Source organism: Chinchilla lanigera, unplaced genomic scaffold (genome assembly GCF_000276665.1).
Source record: "Chinchilla lanigera isolate Chin_1 unplaced genomic scaffold, ChiLan1.0 scaffold00002, whole genome shotgun sequence".
In the NCBI taxonomy this organism is placed as follows: domain Eukaryota; kingdom Metazoa; phylum Chordata; class Mammalia; order Rodentia; family Chinchillidae; genus Chinchilla; species Chinchilla lanigera.
Genome location: NW_004955403.1, coordinates 41,181,235 through 41,195,900, shown reverse-complemented (window position 1 = coordinate 41,195,900; position 14,666 = coordinate 41,181,235). Strand labels below are relative to the sequence as shown.

At 35.5% G+C, this 14,666-nt stretch overlaps 1 protein-coding gene across 2 annotated transcripts in view; it reads right to left on the bottom strand.

Annotated features, from left to right (window-relative positions):
* Positions 1-8,862, bottom strand: part of March1 (membrane-associated ring finger (C3HC4) 1, E3 ubiquitin protein ligase) — a 297,696-nt gene extending 288,834 nt beyond the window's left edge. For both annotated transcript variants that reach the window (XM_013513527.1, XM_005373590.2), the window contains exon 1: positions 8,720-8,862. In XM_013513527.1, coding sequence (XP_013368981.1) covers positions 8,720-8,830 — 111 coding nt within the window. In that variant the 5' untranslated portion in view covers positions 8,831-8,862. The remainder of the gene's footprint in view (positions 1-8,719) is intronic.
* Positions 8,863-14,666: the final 5,804 nt, after the last annotated feature.

Here is a 14,666-nt window from a genome sequence, read left to right as displayed (position 1 = left end):
AGACAGTGTAGTTTTTAACAGTGGTTGATAATGGGCTTATGATGGTAATAGATTGTAGATGGTGAAACATCACAGTAGGTTTTCCAGGTTAAGAACCATCATGCTATTTTATGTAGCTGCCTGTCAATTACTTATATAAACATATTATTCTCTATGGAAAAGCACAGAAGACTGGAAAGATTTAAGATTCTGAATTCACATCCTACCACTTTTCTGATCTTAATGAGCATTAAATTCCCTGTCTGCCTAATAAGATAGCAATACCTACTTGAAACTTACTGTGAAGTTTCAAGATAGGTTTCTAAAGTCTTTAGCCTAGCATATTTAAAATACTGTTATTGCATTATTAAATATTTTCTTGGAGATATACAATTATCTGATAATTATAATTTTTATCTCACTTCTTTTTTGAATAAGAAGAATGTGACATAGAAAGAGCTCTGAAACCTTGTTATATTTTTACCAGTTCCATTTTATTTCCAGCTATGATTTTCATTCTGAGGCAAAACCAGGATAGCTGGACAAATATCAAGTCAATTTGCCCTCACTTGTCCCTTTATAGAAAGTATAACAATATGCTCAAAAGATCAAGGGCAATGAAGAAATCTTTGCCAACAGTATCATCTGTGAGTGAGGAAAACGATGGTATCTCAATTCCACACGTATATGAGCTTCTCCTTCTCTGTGAACAGTTCTGCCCATTGTTCCTGAGAAGGTGAAATTTTTAGAAACAAGTGTGTCCTAAATAGTATACAGATAGTAGGAATAACTTTTAAGAATTAAGCATCTCTCTCAGATGTTCACAATTTAATTTATACCAAAGTTAAGCAGACAGACATGGCACATTTTGCTAAAGAGCAGCTGTGAATGTGATCTCATGACGTTCCTCCTTAGAGGAAAAGACTTCTTCATGTAAGAAACATTTTAGATCAATTATTACTATTGTGAATAATCATGTTTTGACATTGTTCAGTAACTATATAATTAAAGTTAATACACTACTTCAAGCTGCACTGTGAATGTAATTTTTCTTCATGGTGTGATATTTGAAGCATCCATCTTCTTTTTGCATTCTCCTATTCAATCTGTTTCCATAACAACCATTGGGGTGTATTTTTAGCAATTTTACTTTCTTAACCAAAATCAAAGCTCTTGAAAAGCATCATGCCTTTTGTTTAATTTTCCTCATTTGTTTTGGATAGCTATTCTACTAAAAATTTAAATTTCATTCACCCTTGCCTTGGGCAATAATAAAGACTTTGCAATAGCGAGGGAAACAATAAGTGATGCATGATTAAATAACAATTAAAAGGAGAAAGAATAATGTGGTTAAAAATGCAGTTAAAAATACAATTGGGTACTCTGTCTATCTTGACCTAATATATTTTCAGAATGTAAAAATGGCACCATGCAGAAGTCAACTGGTCTACTTGTTAAAAGACTATAAGAAATATGGGTGACTCTACTGAAAATAAATCAATATGCCAAATGAGAAATTTAGTGTATATGCTCTTCCACTTTTAATTTCTCTCTCTCTTTCTCTCTCTCTCTCTCTCGCTCTCTCTCTCGCTCTCTCTCATTTTCAGACAAATCTATATCTTAGAATAACCCTGTGATTTCCTTTAGTCTTGTAATAGACTAAAAGTAGAAGATACAAATAATTGGGAATACAGTGAGGAAGGTGACATTGGTATATATTAGTTAGTAAATGTGATTTCTTTGAAAGAACAAATTTATATTTGATTATCTTATTCACTGAGAAAACCATCTGCAATATTTTGAGTCTTATTGAAGGCAGAAACTTATTATAATGAAAGTAATTTCTATAATCATGACTTTAGTTTCTAAAACTTTATGTATTTTGATCATAGGAACCACCTCAGAATTGTTTGATCTTTAAGATTAGTTCTTCCATATTTTAAGGCAGATGGTATTTATAATAATAAGGGATTGAAAATATGAGATATTAAACTTTTTTTTTTTTTTTTGGTTTTGGTCTTTCTCCGGTACCAGGAACCGAACTCACGACCTTGCGCTTGCCAGGCAGGCGCTTTTGCCGCTGAGCTAAATCCCCAGCCCCGAGATATTAAACTTAATAGAGCTTTTTCAACAGAAAACAATCTTACTTTTGCTCAGGTACCGCTCTCTGCTCAAGCTGTTTATCCACTACATAAGTTTTATTGAATTCTTATTATGTTCCAAACAGTTAGGATAAAGAGGTAAACAAAATAGATCCTTTTCTCATCATATACCCTCATGTGGAGAAAGAGAAAAAAAAAGTTCACACTTATATCAGTAGTTTCAGAAAAATAGGAGTTCAAAGAAAAAGAAAATCAGGATTGACACAGAGAATCATTGGCCAGGAGCAGCTGGGGTGAAGCTTCTAGGGGAGGGACTAACTCTGGTCAGAGTTGTCAATGTCAGGTCCCAAGGGAATGAGCTGACCATGGATGGATGTGGGGGACAGAGAGTGTTGACCTAGATTCACTAACAATATATAGGTGACCCTCATAATCATCTCTTTAATTTAGATAATAAGCATCACTTTCTTGTCCGTTCTTATATTTGTTAACCCTTGTACAGGAGGATGGTTGGTTTCGATTGAACTGTTTGGTCACTGCACATTTCTTCTTGAGAGTTTTCCTATCTAGACTGTTTTCTTTATTCTTTTCTGGTGCAGCAAGAAGGGCACCCTGGACCTCATATGGAAGGTCTCTGGCCTTGGAGACTCCATTTAAAATCTTTCAACTTTAAAATGGTATTAGTGAAAACTAGATATGAAGTTTGGAATTTTTATCTTAAGTTATGATATGCGGTATTGTTTTCCTGTGTGTGTGTGTATGCTCACGTGTGTGTGTGTGTGTGTGTGTGTGTGTGTGTGTCTAGCAATACTGGGGATTGAACTCAGAGCCTCACACATGCTAGGCAAGTGCTCTGCCACTGAACAACACTCCCAGTCCTGGTGTGTTCTTTGGCGAATATTGTGGTCACTGAGCTGCAGCTCCCAGTGTGTGATGCGACCACCAAAGCAAAAAAGAATACTGTACTGCGGACGTGCTGCTATGGTATGATGTTCTGTAAGTTAAGTGTACTAAACACATTTTTGACTAAATATTTTCAACTTCTTATGAGTTTAACAGAGAGATAACCTTTTTGCAAGGTTACAAGGAGCACCTGTTGAGAGGAGGCTAGAAAACACACTCCGAGCCGATGACATATTTGAAGTAGAAAGTCACCTCTTTTAAGCACATACAGTGACACTTTGTTCTCTATTTATAGCCTCAAAGAATCATCATTGATTATGGAGAGTAATTTCCTCTGGAGTCATTGCTGACCATCTAAAATGACATTTTTTAATCTTCCTATTTTGACTTCCATAGATTTTTTCCGCTCTGATCCTCATAGTCATTCACCTTCTTATTCCCAATTCCTTCGATCTCCTTTGGTCTCATTTTGAATTTAATATTGGAACTCTGATTTGATTCAGTCAATTGCTTAAGGGTATAGTCGATATCAGGTGTTTCTACTTCTTTTTTAAACAAGTAAATTTGCATTACAATAAATTCAAAGGAGGGGTTTCTTCCTTGCCCTGTCAAACAAGACGAGATATGGCCTCCCACATAGGTTACACTTGCGAAGACATTTACTTCATAAGCATCATCTCCCAAAACCCTCAAGGTTCTTATTTGTTTTGAAAGACTTTAAGTTCAGTAAGTATCTTCTGAACTTAAAAAACAGATAGTGTGAATTGCCTCATAGATCAAAAGAGTTACATTTGTTCTTTTCTGTCTGTTACTGACCATTCCTGGTGAAAATGACAGTTAAACTGTTTATAACCATATGTCAATCAATGCAGAGCACAGAGTCACCCGCTAGGCACACACAGACAACAGATTATAAAGGAAAGATCCCATTTGTCTCTATTCCACGCTGTAATGAATTACTGTCTCATTGATATCCTTTGTTTGTGACCTAATGTTTACAAATTAAATAATGACTGTATTCCCTCTCTCCCAGCCTAACTCTGACATGAGAGAGTGGCCTTCCCACTGTAGATTGCTTGGATTGCTAACACCCTAGCTTCATCATTATTACCCAAATCAACTTGGGTAGGTGTTTAAATTTCTCTGTATCTCAGTTGCTTTATTTATAAGACAGGGATAGTGATCATACCAACCTCACCAGAGTTTTATACATATTAAAAATAAGAATATCTGTAAAATGCTCAGAAAATGCCTAGAACATAATAATCAGCCACGATCATTATTGTAATTTTTTAGATAGGGTATAATATGTATTAGAAAGCTTCAAATATTCTGGATCAGAGCAGAATAATCATAATAAAAGTATGGTTACAAAAATCAAATGCAGATCAAAAAGACTAGTTCCCAAGGAAAGAATGCATTTGTGATAGAGGCTGACTGAACCCACTAACCTTCCCTACAGATCATTAAAGAAAACTATATTCACCAACATTCTTAAAGATGTATTTATTTTCATCCTTGATTTCTAACCAGTGGTATCAGAATACAAATGATGAACGTTACTTCTGCACCTACCTATTTATCTTCATGACCAGATACACACAATCTTTCTCTTCTCTGATAAATTTCTGAAGTCAAATTACCTGATTCAGACTGACGCATGAACAAAAGCAATCCTGAATAACAAAAAACCTTTAAAATTTCTGAGTGTACTTGCTAAAGCTCCAATCCTCTACTTTCCATAGTAATTACTAATCTGTTATCTCCCAGCCCTAAAGTCATTCTTTTTTATTTTTCCTTAAGATGCCAGAATGAGAAGATTTCAAACCAGATTTCTCCTTTGCAATTAACCTGCTGATTAGGTTCTGCCATTGTTAGTACTACAGACATCCATGAGAGGACAGAAGGAAACATTGTCTCATGTTCATCCTGTATCTGTTTGTGTCATCCTGGTGATGTTTACTTGTAGGAGATCAGTGGAAGTAGGGACCAGTTTCAAAACTTTTCTCATACTCCCTGAACTGTTATTATTGAACCATCCTTCTCTTCCCCTTGAAAAGATCAGATCTGTGAAGGGCATGCATTTGGGTATCCTAGATTCACAGGACCCTTCTCTGAACTTCCAGGAAGCCCTTCTCAGAGGTCTGGGGCATAGTTCAAAAGTCTTGTAGGTTCTAAGAACCCAAATTTCTCCTTTCTTATTCTCCCATTGAAGTAATAGTTATTTCTCACAATTACTCAACTTGTATTCTGGAAATTTGCAATCTTCCAATATCAGATTGAATAATTTTTCTTTTTTTTTTTTTGGTTTTTCTCCGGTACCGGGAACCGAACTCACGACCTTGCGCTTGCCAGGCAGGCGCTTTTGCCGCTGAGCTAAATCCCCAGCCCCCTATTTTTCATATTGTAAGTCTCTGTTAAACATGCTGGTATGGTTTTTGTTTTGCTGACTGTACCTAAACATTTACACTATCCAAAGACTGATATTGTAACCAAAGCCTATGTTATCACAACAAACATCTAAAATATACACCACTTCTTTAATGACTGAGCAATGAGTATCAAGGAAACTGAGTTTAAAAAAATCTATTGGGTTGATATTTTGGCAAGATTCTTGGCAAAACTGTTATTTTAATTAGGAGGGAGATGCAAGATCTGACAAGCTGGTAATACTATTCAAAATCCACTGGAAAACAATTTCTGGTAATGTATATTGACTATTGTGGGCTACATTCTATGAAGAGTTACAAGAGAATCATAGGCTCAGGAACTAACCAGATATTGTGCACATAGCTATGCAGGTGAATAGAAAGAATCCAGAAGATTCTATGAAATGTATGATCAAAATGGCCAGCCTCTTCTAAACCCAAGACAGTGAGTGGAACATATTGATGAAGGCCCTGAGCAAGAAAGGTTGAATTTTAAGAAAAATTGATAGAGTGACTCAAGGTAAATAGAAGAGGATCCAGACACATCACCCAGGGCAACATCTCAAGGGGATAAAGTATCTTTGGATAAGGATAAGGTTAAGGATCAGTTCTTCTACCTATGCTTCAGGATGGTGTCAACTTGAGAGAAACACAAAGAAGGAGGACGCGAAAGACATCTAAGAAGGAGCCCTTCAAGCCACAGGGACTATCAGGAGCCAAACAGATTAGAGCCTTAGTAAGGTTTCAGAAAACTGTAGCACTAGAATGCCATCACCACAGGAACATTAGCCTTAAATATATGTCTTAAAATAATTCTATACTCATCCTCAAATTGAGCATGCTGAGCATAGGCTGGAGCATGTTCCAAACTGCAGGTAATATGGCCATTGTCGCCACTGTTGACGTTATTTGAGGAGGACAATGCTGAACCAAAGACCGTGGGCTTTGACTGAATATTAAAGAGAAATTCGAGTTGTCAGTCTAGGGGCTGACATTCATTTTTATATATCTGATGGCCAGAAAGGTGCACTGTAGCAAAGATGAGCTGGAGCTCACTAATTCCATTCCCTTTCCCAGCCACATAAGACGACATTTACCAGCTCTTCTTGAAGTTTAACTGGGCCGTGAAAGGAGGCTTTGGACGGTAGAAAAATACTCACGCAGCCATGGTTGCTCCATAACAGCCCATGGGTACATCACAGGCTCCCCCTTTTCCTCAGTTCCCTAAGAGGCCATGCTATGTTCAGGAAGGTAGTACTAAAACTGGAAGAAGTCCTCTTTCTTACGACGTTTATTTTCAGCATAAACATCCAGGGAAAGATATCCACTGTGCATCAGGTTTTGATAGGAGGGAGAAATGCTTTATTTTTCTATGTTAAGAAACAGATTTCATGGTTATATGCTATAGGAACTGGATGTTATCCCTTCGGTGCAGTATTACATTTACCTACTGGGTTTATTTAGATTGGTTTATTTGATTTCTTTTTCTTTCTACTAAAATTATTTGAATAGGAAAAATATCATGAGAAAAGTAGCCAAAAGGCCTTGATGTGAAGAGCCCAATTCCGGTAATCCTTTCATAATTTAGGAGATATCGGTGGTCAATTAACTTCTCTAGGCAACAATAACACATATCTGTGAGATGAAACTAATATCGCCATACCAGTCACAGGCAGGAAGCCAGGTCAAATGTTTCCTTAAGATTTTCTAGCCGTTTTAATCTACGATTTTGTGAAGTAAACATCAAGCATTGAAAGTCACTTTAATGAAAATGCAGAAGATTGTTGTTTAAATAATTTAGCTATTATCTGACAGTTGTCAAAATCCAGTTATAAATGTCTTTTAATACATGTTTAATTGGTGTTAACTCATGACAAACAGTCTTACTGAAAACGATAACTCACACAGGGGGTCAGGTTTGAGTAAGATGAGGCAGTGCAGGTGATAAGTTCAATGAATCTCTTTCCAGAGTCTGAGTAACCAATAGTGTGGTACACATCTCTCCGTACCTGTATCCCTCCACCAAACATCTGAGATGATCAAATTTAAGGGAGATCCTAGTCACTCTGCCTGGTTAGTCAGCTGAGAATCTGTTCTTCCAGACTGTTCCTCTTGACATCCATTCAGTAATGGTTTCTAAGGATCATATTTTTATCTTAATGCTGTGATCTGAATGTCTGTGTTTTCTCAAAATTCAGATCCTGAAATATTAAACCGCACAGTGATGATAACAGAAGTTGGAGTTGTTGGGGGGTAACTAGGGTGTGAACATGAACCCCTTTTAAACAGGATCAGTGTTGTTACAGCCAAGGTCTGAGGGAGCTCGTTTGTTCCTTCCACTACCAGTGATACAGAGAGAAGAGATCATTTATGATTCAGAAATGCAAGTCCTCACCAAATCCAAATCTACCAACGTCATCATCTTTCCAGTCCCCAGAACAATGGGAAATACATTTCTTTGGTTTATAAGTCACCAAAGTATAAACTTTAGCATACCAACCCAAACTGACTAAGATGGTAGAATAATAAAAATTGTCAAATAAACCTAAAACATAAAAAAAACTAAAGAATTTTTCTCATACTTAATTATATATACATTAATTAATCCATTGTGCTAATAAAAGTATTCAAATTCTAATAAAATTATAAAACAATAATTAACATTCTTACATTTAATGGAATTTTCTTTGTGTTAATTAGAATCAATATTATTGTAGCCAAAATCTAAATAAAGAATATGTAAAATACCTTTTGCTAATGAGTTACCTTTCTCTAATCACTGAAAAATAGTGGTTAATTGAAGCTAAGCATTTAGACTTAAAGCTTAAAATAAAACATGAAAGACTACATAGTTGATTTGGCCCTCAAATTATTTTTAAAATCATTTCAGTCTAAAGTAGCACAAATAATAATTGTTAATCCTTTTATTTCAATAGTTTTAGAAAAAGTATGAGAATAAATTATGATTTTGACTCTCTAATTATGTGATCTCTGAAATTATTTTCCCTCTTCAATTCTATTATGTAGACGAGAATCCAAGAATTTTGACTATCTCTTTCAGCTCTCTAACATAATTAAAGGACAATTCCAATGTAACAGAAACAGTTTAATTTGAATTAATTGAGATATTAAAATATTTCATCCATATCTACTAATTCAATTGAGTCTATGTGAACAATATACTACAAATGCAAACATAGTACTGTTGAAAGCAAGAATATTTACTTGGAAGATCATCCTGAATCCACCTTCTTAGCATTCTGTTTATATACAAGCTATTTTGAGGTAAAATAACTTTCCACTCACCAGTGTGGAGGTTTGTGAGGCATCAGCCAAATCCCCTGGGATCTCGGGTGTCCTCGTGTTGTTGGGGAGTCTGTGAGGGTTACGGGCTATCGCTTCACACCAGCCCAGCATTTTCTCCTTCCTCTTTTCCCTTTTCAATTTCTGAAATTCTGAAAATAATTTACATTCCCTGAAATAGGTTGTTTATTTTAGTTGTGTTTTGGAAAACAGATTATAATTGAAATTATATCAACAATTTTATGAAGTACCAATAGAAACATTTTATTTTAATGAGGGATCATGAGTAGGAAGATAATAATATACTATTAATAATACTATGATACTATCTTATTAATAATAGCCTACAGTCACAAGACACTGAAAACAATACACATCTTTTCAACAGACCTAATATCATTTATAGCCCTCTTATACCCCCCTTTTATAGCCCTATAGCCTTCTTTGTGACATTCTAGGTAGAGGATAGGAATTTCTTGCTTTAGGTTCTAGTGTTATTTTCAGGGGCCTGTTTGCAACAAGAAGTGCTTACCTTGGATTCTAAGAACAGGCCCAGTTCATGATAAGACCTACATATACACAGCTATAGATCTTTTCACACATAGGGATATATTATCATAACAGGGATATGTTGTGACAAAGCATTCTTAGGCAATTTTGTTCGGGTAAACAGAAGAGCTAGATGCTTTGGGTCAGTTACTTAACATGGCCGCCTCATACCCTCAAGAGAACAGATTGGTATTGTAACATGGCACCCAATTTCACAATAAGTAGTAGTTCTTTATAAAGAGGAAGAGCATACTCAAAACACCAATGAAACCTGCAGTGTAGTAAACACATAAACCAGTAATGCAATCATGTGTTATCCATTATTTGGGACTACACATAAATATATGTGGTATACTTTCAATAACAATATAGTACCTTTGTTCATACTAGCATCATCATAAACGCATGCATGAATGCACTGTGCTATGACAGCAAGACGTCTAGAATGCCGATAGGACTTTTTCAGGTCCGTAATAACCTGACAGAACCACGCTGTATGTGCAGTCAGTCCTTCATCAAACACCATCATGCAGCACATGACTGCATGTCAGTGACAAATAGAATTTGGTGCGGGTTTTCAGCTGAATGTCTTACAGAAGCAGAGAAAAAACTCAACATAAGCCAGTGATTGAGTAGTCATTCTAGCAATGCCATGATTACCTTTCTCAGAAAGTTCTGCCGAGTGAAGAAGGAAACATTTTAGCACACATATAGTAAATTCAGAATTTCACATCCATGGCAAGTGTGATCTATCCAAAAATAATAATTTAAAAATCCCCATTATGCCATGTGCAGAAAAACTCAACATTTTCTTCTGCCATTCCAGAAATTTCCATTTGGGGGAAATTTTTCTGTCTGGGAAAGTCCTATCAGCAAGGACTTTTAATACAAAAGAGAAACATTGTTTCCTTGTAAAGTTTTATAGCCTACGTTTCCACTCCACCAGTCTCAGTAATTAGAAATAGTTTATTGCAGGTCTTTAGTTAAATGCATTACACTGTCAATTAAATATCAAAAATAATGTGGAGTAATTATTTTTCACAGCATCCAAAGCAATTAGCAATCTGGTGGTTTATAACATTTCAGGGATTCAAAATAGCACATTTCAGAGCACTAAGAAAAGAAACATAAAGAAAGGTTGCACTGCGGATTGATGTGTTATTACTCTAAATGACAAAATACTCAAGTTAAATGGATCTGAACAATGTAAATAGGGAAATGATAAAAAAGTTTCATAAAAACTAAGTTTAAGATACTGAATACAATGGATTTCTTAATAAGATTGGCAACCTTATATAGATAACTCAATCATTCAGGCAGAGAGAAATAGTGAAGGTATCTTAGCAACAATTGTTTGAATGATAAACAAATTATTAATGCTTGTCCTTCCAAACATATTGCTTGATAGTTTATTAAAAATTTTTTGTATTTAATATAAAATCTGCATAGCCAACTAATTGGCACTTAATAGAAAGGAAATATTTGCACACTTACAGAATACACTATCTTGTAATGCATCAACTTTTTAAAAAAATATTCATTTATTTATTTTTGTCTTTTTGAGACAGGGTCTCAGTATACAGTTCAGGCTGGCCTTAAGCTCACTTTGTAGCCCAAGCTGGTCTCAAACTCACAATGAGCCTCCTGCCTCAGCCTCCTGAGTACTGCGATTACAGGTGTGGGCCATCACACTTGGCCTGCATCACCTTTTAACTGCATTCTTGAAGTGTGTTAAGAGCAAATGAAAACAAGCACCCTTATTCAAAGGCAAGAAGTAAAATGATGTATAATGACCAAAACAGTTTCATTAAATATAAACACATGTTTCAATTCTAAATCATCTGCCATTCAGGTTTTAAAAATTTAGCTCTATAATTTAATATCAACCTAGTGCTTAAAACAAAATGATGAATTTATGATTGACTAAAAACATAATAAATGACCTAAAAGAATTTTGATATTAGTTTCCATTCTGGGACATGTTTGTAAAAGGAGTCAAATTTTATTTCCCATCCAGACTGAGAAGTAGTTTGATTTCATCTGTAAGTGTGACTGATGTAGAGTGACAGTGTCACTCCTGTTGTATTTGCGTTCAACAATATCTTGTTTTCTGCTCTTGCAGGGCACTCAGATTTTAAATTGCATTTGAGAGCATTTTTGGCATCATTGGTGCTAAAGTAGAGAGTCTAGAAATAGATCTGAAAGGTTAAAATGTTGATTGCAGAGCTTCTGCAGACCAGCCTTCTCTCTACACAGGTCCAGAGCACTCATCGTGTTCTGAGGTGTAAGAATATACTGTCAGCCAGAAGGGTAAGCAAACTGTAAGCATTTGTAATTAACCCTAAAACACTTTAAACAGTAAGTATCATTAGTAATATATCAGAATAGAAAAGTGATCATTAAGCATTCATGTTAATTGCCATCAAGCCATTGAACCAAGCTAACATCAGCTGCAGCAATGAGAAACTTATATAATGATTACAGGAAATTGAGATTTAACTAAGCTTAATTTTTAATATGCTACTTCAAGCAGATATTTAATTTAATAAATAGGAACACAGTGAATTCTCCATGGACTAAATTGACAACAAATTAAAATTGGAAAAAAAGTGGGAGGCAATTGAGTGTATCTTATGGAGAACAATTTACATTTAATTCAGGAAGCGTTTACTGAACACTGTTTTTGGGCCAGATACTGTACTTGGAATCATGACTACAGAAATGGAAGCATCTCTGAGCTCAGATCAGGGAGGGAGACAGACAAGTACATTAACTTCTACATATAACACGCTAAGAGCTGGGATATGGGTACACTGAGCACTATGAAAACTTTGAGAAAAAAGGTATTTAACATCCGGTGCAGGAGAAAGCTGATTTTGGGAGATTTTCTAAAAAAATAAAATTACAATTAATAAAGAGAAAGTTGAAATTGTCACTCTTCTGAAGACTTCTGCTACTACAAGCTGCACTGCACAGCTGCAGGGGACACCACTCTCACTGCAAGCCATGCAAGTGGCACTTCGCTACAGAAATCCTCCTCATGTGAAGACCAAGTGTATGGTATGCCGGAACTGTGCAACTTGGTGGTTCAGCCTTACATGTGCAACTTATATATTCATCATAGTTCATTATATAAGTGCAGCTTATGTACTCAGCATACTTCATTCTCAAATCTAATAGAACTTAATCTCAAAATAAGAAATTTCTCTCCCAAAGAAAAATGCAGTTGCCTGTCTCTATGTAAATCTCCAATTCCTCAAATTTGCCTATTCTCTATCACATCAAGTACAATGGAGTTACGGTACAGGTATTTCCTCTCTTAACCACATGCATGTAATGACTTCACCTTCAAATCTGAGAGTTTACAATGACCTTTGTCTGAGGATTGAAGAGACTTTTCAGTTGGAAAATTCTGAGATTTGACTGTGTATTTGTTTAGTCAATGTGTTATTAAGAACTATGTATCAACTATTGGACATGCTTCTCATCCCTAGAATAATAATGAAGATTTTTCAGTAGTGAAAGAAACAACTTGCAAATAGGAAAAGAATGAAGCAATTAGTGACATGCATCATATCTCTGAGATGTCATATTTGTTCCTTGAAAATATCCGTGCGTGTGTGTGTGTGTGTGTGTGTGTGTGTGTTCTTCCGAACTTGATCTACAGATTCAGTGCAATTCTTAGCAGCTATTTTGTAAACATTGTGTTAAGGCTTGAATTTAGATATCCCCCCAAGGTCCTGTGAGTTTCTATGTGGGGCTTTTCAGAGGTGGCTGGATCAAGGATGTATGAATATGGATTAACAGCATGATGATTGGATTAGTCCACTGACTGGTTTAGTATTTTTCTGGGTGTGAGTATTGGGAAGCCTTACCTCAGGTGTGGGTGGCATCAACCAATAAGCTGGCAGCCTGAATGGACTATAAAGGGACAAAGGACAAGTTAGGTTTTCTACCTGCTGCTTCCTACTTTCTGCCTGCTGCACCAGGAGCTGTTTCTCCTCTGCAATGCCTCTCAGCCATGCCACTCTATCTTGAAGCCATCTGACTATGGACTGAAATCTCTACAAACTCTGAACTGAAAGAAACATTTCCTTCTTTAGCTTTGGATGTTGTGTATTTTGTCACAACAATGAGAAAAGTAACTAAGACATACTGGAAAACTTATTCTAAAAGTTTACATAGGAAAACAAAACACTAACCTAGTCAACACAACACTGAAGGAGAACAAAGTTGAGGACACACAGTTTCAAAACTAGTTTCAAAACTTACTATAAAGTTATAGTAATCAAAAAAGTATACTACTAGGAAAAGTAGAAATACACTACACAGTGAAAATAATGATTGGTCCACAGTAGATTCATAAATATAGTCAATTCATCTTTGCCAAAGGAACAAAGAGACAATAGTGTCTTAACACCAATGAAGGAGAAGGAGGAGGAAGAAGAAGAGAAAATGAAGAAGAGGGATAAGAAATAGACAGACTTTACACTTTTCATTAAATTAAATTAAAAATGGATCATAGAATGATATGTAATTGCAAAGCTATAAAACTTCTAGAAGAAAACAGGAGAAAATATGGGTAATCTTAGGGGTATGGCCATTTTCACAGTGTTGGTTCTTCCTATCCATGTGAAAGGAATATATTTTCATTTTCTGAAATCCTCTTAGATCTCTTTCTTCAGAGTGCTTTAATTTTCACTGTATAGATCCTTCACATCCTTTGTTAGATTGATTCCTAAGTATTTCATTTTTTTTAGATGCTGTTATGAAAGGTGTGGTTTCACTGATTTCTCTCTTAGTCTGCTTGTTATTTGTGTACAGGAATGCTATTGATTTTTGAGTGCTGACTTTGTATCTAGCTACGCTACTGAATTTAGTTATTTCATCTGTAAACCTTTTGGTGGAGTTTTTGGGGTCTTCTATGTAGAGTATCATGTCATCTGTGAATACTGATAATTTCACTTCTTCTTTTCCTATCCCTATTCCTCTTATTTCTCTCTCTTGTCTCATTGCTCTGGCTAATATTTCTGGAACTATATTGAATAGGAGTGGTGACAGTGGACATCCTTGTCTTGTTCCTGATTTTAAAATGAATCCTTTCAGTTTTTGACCATTTAGCATGATGTTAGTTGTTGGTTTTTCATAGATGGCTTTTATCAGATTGAGGTAAACTCCATTTACTCCAATTTTCTGTAAGGTTTTTATCATGAATAAATGCAATCCTTATTAAAATTCCATTAGTGTACCTCCAGATCTAAAGAAACATTCCTAAAATTCATCTGGAACCAGAAGAGGTCTAGAATAGCAAAAGCAATCCTGGGAAACAAAGGAAAGACAGGAGGCATTACAATCCCTGATTTGAAATTATACTACAAAGTCACTGTGATAAAATCAGCAT